General features: G+C 62.8%; 1 protein-coding gene across 1 annotated transcript in view; it reads right to left on the reverse strand.

Annotated features, from left to right (window-relative positions):
• Positions 1-657: 657 nt before the first annotated feature.
• PARP6 (poly(ADP-ribose) polymerase family member 6) overlaps positions 658-8,516 on the reverse strand; it is a 14,423-nt gene continuing 6,564 nt past the window's right edge. Inside the window, exons 4-24 of the mRNA XM_057378765.1 lie at positions 7,964-8,076; positions 7,750-7,844; positions 7,137-7,197; positions 6,933-7,023; positions 6,783-6,849; positions 6,414-6,563; positions 6,037-6,217; positions 5,182-5,235; positions 4,533-4,628; positions 3,630-3,722; positions 3,431-3,556; positions 3,284-3,349; positions 3,073-3,140; positions 2,830-2,878; positions 2,179-2,291; positions 2,024-2,096; positions 1,738-1,807; positions 1,295-1,374; positions 1,136-1,199; positions 901-985; positions 658-827 (exon numbers count right to left, since the gene is read on the reverse strand). Coding sequence (XP_057234748.1) covers positions 725-827; positions 901-985; positions 1,136-1,199; positions 1,295-1,374; positions 1,738-1,807; positions 2,024-2,096; positions 2,179-2,291; positions 2,830-2,878; positions 3,073-3,140; positions 3,284-3,349; positions 3,431-3,556; positions 3,630-3,722; positions 4,533-4,628; positions 5,182-5,235; positions 6,037-6,217; positions 6,414-6,563; positions 6,783-6,849; positions 6,933-7,023; positions 7,137-7,197; positions 7,750-7,844; positions 7,964-8,076 — 1,898 coding nt within the window. The 3' untranslated portion in view covers positions 658-724. The remainder of the gene's footprint in view (positions 828-900; positions 986-1,135; positions 1,200-1,294; positions 1,375-1,737; positions 1,808-2,023; positions 2,097-2,178; positions 2,292-2,829; positions 2,879-3,072; positions 3,141-3,283; positions 3,350-3,430; positions 3,557-3,629; positions 3,723-4,532; positions 4,629-5,181; positions 5,236-6,036; positions 6,218-6,413; positions 6,564-6,782; positions 6,850-6,932; positions 7,024-7,136; positions 7,198-7,749; positions 7,845-7,963; positions 8,077-8,516) is intronic.

An 8,516-nucleotide genomic window follows, 5' to 3' on the forward strand; every position in this document is an offset into this window, starting at 1 on the left:
CATGATCCCCACCATGGCATCCTTTCTCCCTAAGCCCTCCTTTCTCTCAATCCCAACACTTCCAGCAGATACCATCTCTTCTATTTCCCTCCCTTCTCCACAATTCTTTCCCTCTCTCATGATCCCATCCCATCCCCAGGTTCCAATCCCGTCCCTGTGTCCCCATTCCCACCCTAAGTTCCAATCCTTTCCCCTGAATCCCATTCCCTCCCCATGATCCCATCCCTTTCCTGTGCCCCTGCCCTTTCCTGACAATCTCATTCCCTCCCTGTGCCCCCATCCCTTCCCCACCATCCCCTTCCCATACCCCACACATTAATCCCAGTTAAATCCACAAATGCTGATTCTTTTTCTCTTTTTTTTTTCCATGTTTTTGGGTTTGTTTTGGTTTTTTTTTTTGCTTCGGTTTGTCATCATCGATAAAAACACCGTCGCTGCCAATGCCAGGAGGGGCGGCCCCCGGCCACGCCGGACCCGCGGCTCCTTCTCCACGCTGCCACAGGGTCAGGGACAGAGGGAAGGGRACAGGGGGAGGACAAAGGGACTGTTGAACCCGGCTGGTGCTCGCGGGGTGCCCGACGCCTATGTACAGGTGGGGCCGCTGGCACAGCCCYGGCTCTGCCCTGCCCGGGGGGCTCCAAACCCGCTCGGCCCTGCCCAGCCTCGCCCGGGGCTCGCTCGGTGCTCGGGGGCRCCGGGGTCCCACTGCCGCCACCGCCGCCGCTCAGTTCGTGTACACCTGAGTCCCGATCACACGCATGATCTCCTTCTGGATTTTGGGGTCCTGAGTATTGATATTGGCATCTCCCACTTGGCCATCTTCGTACCTGCAAAGGGAGAAGGGGGTGAGGGGGGTCCTGTGGGGGTCCCGCAGGTGCCGCGGGGCGCAGCCGCACTCACACAAAGAAGAAGCGGGTGCAGACGTGGTCCGAGACGGGGCACACCCAGATGTTGCCGTGTTTCTGTAGGTCCTTGGAGGTGATCACTACCAGGGGAAGGGGCTGTTGGATGTGGGATGGGGGACGGAGGGCCCGTCTGGGCACAGCCCACTGTGGGGGCCCTCCATCCCTCCACCCATCCGGTGACCCCGTGGGTGCTGCCCATGCTCTCCCATTGTCCCCCCACGTCCCCACACCTTCGCAAAGCGCGATGCAGTTCAGGTTGCGGCTCTGGAGGAAGCGGGACTGGATTGAGCGGGTCTGTGGGAAGAGCAGCTGGTGTCACCACCCTGCCCCAGCGCCCACGGATGCCACGCACCCATCCCCGCCCTGCCCCGGTGTCCCCGGGCCATCACCTGGGGGATGGTGTTCATCCGGTTGTACCGCTGCACCAGCTCATCCTTYGAGGGCATCCGGTGCTGCCCTTTCCCCATCCCTGCAGAAGAAGCGAGGCAGCGGTTGTCACTCCCAGCAGGGAACACCCTGGGGTGACRCGGGACACATGCCACAGACAAGGACAGCCACCCTCAGTGCTCCCACCCTGTGTCTGAGCCCTGGCAATGCCCCAAAAGTGTGCACAGCAGCTTTGGAAGCCTAGAAAATGTTGGGGTTTTGATTCCCTGGCGCRTGGGACAGCCCCAGCCTGGCAGGGAAGAGGCTGGTGTGGATGGGGTGGATATGGGACACTGCCACTCCCACGCAGCTTCTCCAGCCCGGACGATGCCGAAGCTCCCCAGGCCCATGCAGGGAGCGGGAATGGGAGCGCAGGCAGGACCAGACAGTGCAGGCAGCCTCTTACCTGAGTATCCAAAGGAAATACTGGAGATGGGGCTCAGATAGATGCCCTTGCCATAGGCTGCTCCATGCAGCTTGCGGGAAAACACCAGGGTGAGCGTGGTGGGAGCACCCCAACAGCTTGGGCATGGTGGCAATGGAGGAAGCCTGGCACGTCCCAATGTCTGTCCCCTCCCTGCCCCATCCCTGTCCCCTCCCTGTCCCCTCCTTGTCCCCTCCCTGCCCCACCCCTGCCCTCCTGCCCCATCCCTGCCCGCTGCCCCGGGGGTGCGCAGGGAGCGCAGCGGTACCTGCAGTTTGGTGTAGGAGGCRTTGACCAGCCCGTTGCGGAGGATGGAATGCCAGTTCTCAATGTGAGAGCCGCTGCAAAGAGGCAGCCCCGTGTCAGCCCCTGCAGCACCATCCCCACGGGGGCTCCCGCTGTCCCCCCACCCCAGTGACTCACTGGAAAGCAAAGGTGCTGCCATAGAGCTTCTTGGCCGTGCGGAACCGCGCTTCCTTGGCCGGGGGGCTGCTGAGCAGGAGGAACTGGTGCGAGGTGTGCATGAACTTCAGCTGCTACCAGGGCAATGGGCAGAGCAGCGGCAGCGCCGGCAGGACAGACAGACAGACGGACGGACAGAGATCATGCACGGCCGCCCGGCCCCGGGTCCGGCCCAGCCCGCTTTGGCCACTCCATGTGTGCCAGAAGGGCCCTTGACATCCCTGCCTTGTCCCCATCCCACAGCCCATGTCCAACATCCCCCTTCCCCTATCCTGTGTCCTGCCTTCCACATGTTCCAGGCTCACACCCCATCCAAAGGGATCCATCCCACATCCCAGCCCTTCCACTGCCCATCCCATAACCTTACACACCTCATCCTGCATCCCACAGCCCACAGCCTGCATCCTGCATCCCACCTCCTGTACCGCCCCCCTTATCCCATATCCAACCACCCGTATCTTCCATCCCATATCCCATATCCCACCTCCTGTACCCCCCATCCCATCTTTCATATCCCACCTACTGTACCCTCCACCCCCATCCCATAACCCACACCCCACGTTCTGTACCCTCCATCCCACACCCCACCTGGAGCCTGGCCTGGCCCCTTACCCTGCTGAGAGGCAGCTTGACAATGTGGGATCTGTTGCTGGAGATTATCCTTGGGAAAAGGATGAGGAAAAGGAGCAGGGTCACAAAGGGTGGTCCCAACCCTGCTCCAAGGCCTCTGGATGTTCACGACCCCCAGGAGAAAGGAGCTGAGGGGGCTGTGCCATGGATGCCCGGCTGTCCCCCACTCCATCCCGTGTCCCAGGGGCAGTGGGAGGGACGGGCCCGCAGCACCCTCGGCCTTACCACTGCAGGAGGGGATGTGCCAGRGGGTCCAGCTTGTCCATCTGCTTCTTGATCTCCAGGTAGGACCCCTGGCAGAGGCAAGAGGGGGTGCAGGTGGGGCCCCAGCACCCACCCAGCCGTGGGCAGACAGAGATCAGCACCACAATGCCACCCCTGACTGGATCCCACATGGGGGAGGTCACACAGGGCCGTGGGCTGTGGGGCCACGTACCTGGGTCATCTCCCGGATGGACATCACRCTGTCCAGGGCCTTCTGCAGCCGCTCGTAGTTCTTCTTCTGCACAGGGGCAGGGGAGGGGTGGCCATCAGAGGGGTCCTTGGGCTCCCCGTCACCCCCTGGAATGGGGGCAGCGCTTACCTTGGGGTTGAAGGCCAGAGTTTTGGGGTCGTTGGGGTCCACCACAGAGGGGTAAGGCTCGAAGATGATGCTCTTGCGAGGGGACTCGAGGGCAGCGCGGCACATGGCCACCAGCAGGTCCACCACCTTGGGATGGAGCAGAGAGTGAAAGGGCAGCTCCCCACGGGGCCCGCGGGGTCACCCCCACACCCAGCCCTACCTCAGCTCCCGTGGCCACCTCCTCGGCCGCGCCGGACATCACRCCCAGGGTGTAGAAGGAGAAGACGCAGAGCTCCCGGGTGCACACAGCCGGCTGCAGAGGGGACAGAGCGGGAGGGTCAGGAATGGTGACAAGGGGACACGGTGACACAGGGACACGGGGACATGGGGACACAGGGACACGGGGACACAGGGACACAGGGACACGGTGACACGGGGACACGGGGACATGGGGACACAGGGACACGGGACACAGGGACTCGGTGACATGAGGACATGGTGACATGGGGACACAGGGACACAGGGACATGGTGACACAAGGACACAGGGACACAGGACATGGGGACACAGGGACACGGGGACACAGGGACACGGGGACACAGGGACACAGGGACACGGGACACGGTGACACGGGGACATGAGGACATGGTGACATGGGGACACAGGGACACAGGGACATGGTGACACAAGGACACGGGGACACAGGGACATGGGACACGGGGACACAGGGACACGGGGACACAGGGACACAGGGACACGGTGACACGGGGACACGGGGACATGGGGACACAGGGACACGGGACACAGGGACTCGGTGACATGAGGACATGGTGACATGGGGACACAGGGACACAGGGACATGGTGACACAAGGACACAGGGACACAGGACATGGGGACACAGGGACACGGTGACACAGGACACGGGGACACAGGGACACAAGGACATGGGGACACGGGGACATAGAGACATAGGGACATAGGGACACAGGGACACGGAGACACAGGGCCATGGTGAAACAGGGACACGGTGACACGGGGACATGGTCAAACAGGGACATGGGACACAGGGATACGGGACACAGGGACACAGTGCCCACACCCAGCCTGGCCCTGCCAGCCCACCTTGAGCATGGAGCCGTTCTGGAAGACGTGCTGCTCGTCACACACCACGCAGTACTCGTTGAGCGTCGGGATCCGCTGCTCYGCGTACTTCATGATCTGTGGGGCGGCACAGGGACGGTCAGGGGGATGCTCCAGGCACTGGGATGGAGGTGAGTGGGACTCTGGGCAGTGGAGTCTGGGTAAGTGGGATGTGGGCACTGGGGAAGATGTTCTGGGCAGCAGGACGGGGCTGAGTGAGATGTGGAACAGCAAGACGGAGACTGGGCAGAAGGAGAAGGATGAGCAGGACATGAGGCAGTGGGGAGGATGTGCTGGGCAGTGGGATGAGGATGAGCAGGATGTGGGGCAGTGGGGAGGACGCTCCAGAGAGTAGGATGTGGATAAATGGGAGGCGGGACAGTGGGGAGGATGCTCTGGGAAGCAGGATAGAGCTCAGCAGGACACGGGGCAGTGGAGAGGACATGCCAGGGAGTAGGACAGGGGTAAGTGAGACATGGGAGAGTGAGGAGAATGCTCTGGGAAGCACAATGGAGCTCAGGAGGACATGTGGAGGATGCTCTGGGCAGTGGGATGAGGATGAGCAGGATGTGGGGCAGAGGGGAGGATGCTCCCCAGCAGGATGAGGAGCAGCAGGCTGCAGGACCCTCACCTGCACGAGGAAGCCGTACTCCAGCGTGGGGATGTTCTTGCAGTGGCCGCCGACCTGGGACGGAGCCGGAGYGGAGCCAGCTGCGTTATTCCCTTTCCCACACATGCCCCCAGCTCTGCCTGGCACGGGCAGCCCCGGCTCCCCCCGGCACAGTGGGACCCCCAGAGTGCCAAACCCTCCTGGCACAGCGGGATCCCCACCCCTCCCGACATATTGGAAACCTCAACATGCCAAACCCTCCTGGACCCCTAACATTCCCACACCTCTCGGCACAGCAGGACCCCCAATATGCCAAAGCAGGACCCCCAATATGCCAAACCCTCCTGGCACAGCAGGACCCCCGATATACCAATATGCCCTGTACAGCAGGACCACCCCAACATGCCAACATCCCCTGGCACAGTGGGACCCCCGACATGCCAAACCCTCCCAGCACTGCGGGACCCCCGACATTCCAACACCCCTGGCACAGTGGGACCCCCGACATTCCAACACCCCTGGCACAGTGGGACCCCGGACATTCCAACACCCCTGGCACAGTGGGACCCTGGACATCTCAATGCCCCTCTGGGCACAGAAGAATTCCCAACATCCCAATGCCCTTGGCACAGCAGGACCCCCAACATGTCAACATCCCCTGGCACAGCAGGGATGCGGTACCAGGAGCAGGGTAAAATCCCACTGGATGCCTGGGTCATGCCCCAAGAGCACCCAAGAGCAGGGACAAGAAACCCTGCAGGGGCTCCCCGCATCCCACAGCGGCCCCAGCACCCCAGCACAAATAATCCCACCCTGGAGGAAGCCCTGGGAAGGGGAAGAAGACAAAAGCAAACCCCGAGGCGGGGTGGCACCCACCAGGATGTTGAAGGGGGCAACACCTGCCTGGGTGCTGGCTGGGGGGTAGCCAAAAACTTCCACCTTGGGGTTCTTCACCATGCAGGACACRGAGCGGTTCATCAGGCGGTTCACGCGAGGCTCGGGGATGCCCAGTTTGCCCTTCAGCACTGAATCTTGGATAACTGGGAAGCTGGGAGACCTGTGGGCACAGAGCCCCCCTGAGCACCCGCCCATCACCCTTTCCTGCTCCTCCAGCACCCAGAGCCACAGTCACCCTCAGCTGGGAGCCACCTCCACCTCCTGGGGATCTGGCAGGGAGCATCCAAGTGGGGAAACTGAGGCACAGGGCAAGCGGATAGAGGGCTGGTCCCTTGGGGACAGCGCCAGGACCTTACTTGGGGATGGGAGAGAAGATGCTGAGGCCAGCACGGAACTTCTTGATGGTGCCGCTCGTCTTGAACCAACTGTGCCGCTTCTCCTGCTGGGTCTTCAGGAAATCGTTGCTGAGGTGTTTCCATTGCTGGGATGTGAACATGCCCAGGATCCTGGCAGACAGGGGGGACAGCACCCGTGGGTGCTCGGTGGTCCGTGCCATCCCCAGCCCCTCCTCTTCCCCACGCACAGACGGTGGCAAGCCCGTCACAGGGCTGGGTGGTGGAGAAAAGGTGGTGGCACGGAGACATGTGGAGGTTTTGGGGCACAACAGTGACTCTGTGGACCACCCACCCACTACCCAAGGATGCCCACCGCATTTCAGCTCTTACTTCTTCAGCTGCAGACCCAGCCCGAAGCCTTCCTTGTTGGACGGCTGGAAAACCTCGATGGACGGTTCTGCAGGGAGAGGGGAGGACGAGCCATGGGTGCCACTGCCACGCCTGTCCCGAGGGGGCACAGGGACGTGGCATGCCACTCACCGGGGCCATCGAGGTACTGGGACAGGGAGAAGCGCAGGCGGAGGACGATGGGCTCCGTCCGCAGCACCTTCCACGCYGTCGCCACCTCCTCCTGCCGGGGCAGAGCCACGGTTGGGCACGGCCACAGGAACCCCCCAGGGGCAGGGGGCGCAGGGGACCCCCGGGTGCGTGTGCCCTCCCTCCCCAAGGGTGCCCAGCACTCACATCGAGGAAGCTGATGTTCACGTGGAGGTCGATGTCCACGTCATCGATGGTCCCGTACTCCCTGTGGAGATGGGGRCATGGGGGGCTGGCACAGTGCCGGGACAGCAGCCACCGTGCCAGGGTGGGCAGGCTCGTGGGATGGTGACACTGGCACGTGTGGCAGCCCCACGTATGGCGTGTGTGCCCAGAATGTGGATGTGAGGCTGGGAACAGGCAGGAGCTCAAGGGATGGCACAGCTGGGTGTCTGAAGGTGGCACAGATGAGTGCCTGAAGGTGGCACAGATGAGTGCCTGGGGCTGCCACAGCTGGATGCTCCGGGAATGCCATGTCTGGGTGCCCAAGGATGGGGAATGCTGTGGCCAGTGTCCTGGGGAGGGTATATCTGAGGGATGGCACAGCCAGGTGTCCCGGGGATGACATGGTTAGGTGTCCCTGAGATGGCACAGCCAGGTGTCCCAGAGGTGGCATGGCCAGGTGCCTGGGGATGCCATGGTCAGGTGTCACTGAGATGGCATGGCTGGATGCCTGGGCATGGCACAGCTGGATACCCAGGGACAGCACAGCTCTGTGCCCAGAGCAGTGCCCGGTGCAGGGGGCAGCAGGGACACCCACCTGACGGCCACGGCATTCTCGCTGTAGATCTCYTTCACGGCCTCGATGTCGGCATCCAGCTGCGGGTGCCGGTACAGGTCGGCAGCGCAGGTCCCCTACGGCACAGCGCCGTGGCACTGTCACCCCCACGGCCCTCCYACAGCCCCAGGCCCGGGGTCGGGGTTGGGCCAAGGCCTCCCGAGCCCCCTGAGCCCCCCAGGGACCCAGCACCCACCTGGACGCCATAGAGGAACTCCTCGGACTCATTGTCCCCGTCAGAGTCATCGTCCGTCCAGTACTGGCCCTTGAGGTCCTGGGGGCAGAGGGGTGGGAAGGGGGTTGGGGGAGCTCATCAGGGAGGGAACTGGGGGCAGCAAACAGGGGGAGCTGGTTCTGGGGACACGGGATTGAGGGAAGGACTCGGGGAAGCAGTTTGGGGGGAGCAGTGGGACAGGGAGAATGATGTGGGATGGGGGGAGTGTTTGGGGGCAGCAGGGTGGGGATGCGGGGAATAATTTGGGGGAGCAGCGGGATGGAGGAGCAGGATGGGGGAACAGAATGGGGACAGCAGGATGGGAAAGTGAGATGGGGGACCAGGATAGGGGAGCAAGATGGAGACAGCAGGATGGGGGACACTGGGATGGGAGAGTAAGATGGGCACAGAGGGACGGAGGAGCAGTGTGGGGGAACAGGATGGGGCAGCAGGATCGGGAAGCAGGATGGGAAGAGCAGGAGGGAGGAGCAGGATGGAAACAGGGGAATGGACGAGAAGGATGGCAACAGAGGAA

The sequence above is a fragment of the Malurus melanocephalus genome, unplaced genomic scaffold (assembly GCF_030028575.1).
Source record: "Malurus melanocephalus ecotype Western Australia unplaced genomic scaffold, MMel_1.1 scaffold_372, whole genome shotgun sequence".
Classification (NCBI taxonomy): Eukaryota; Metazoa; Chordata; class Aves; order Passeriformes; family Maluridae; genus Malurus; species Malurus melanocephalus.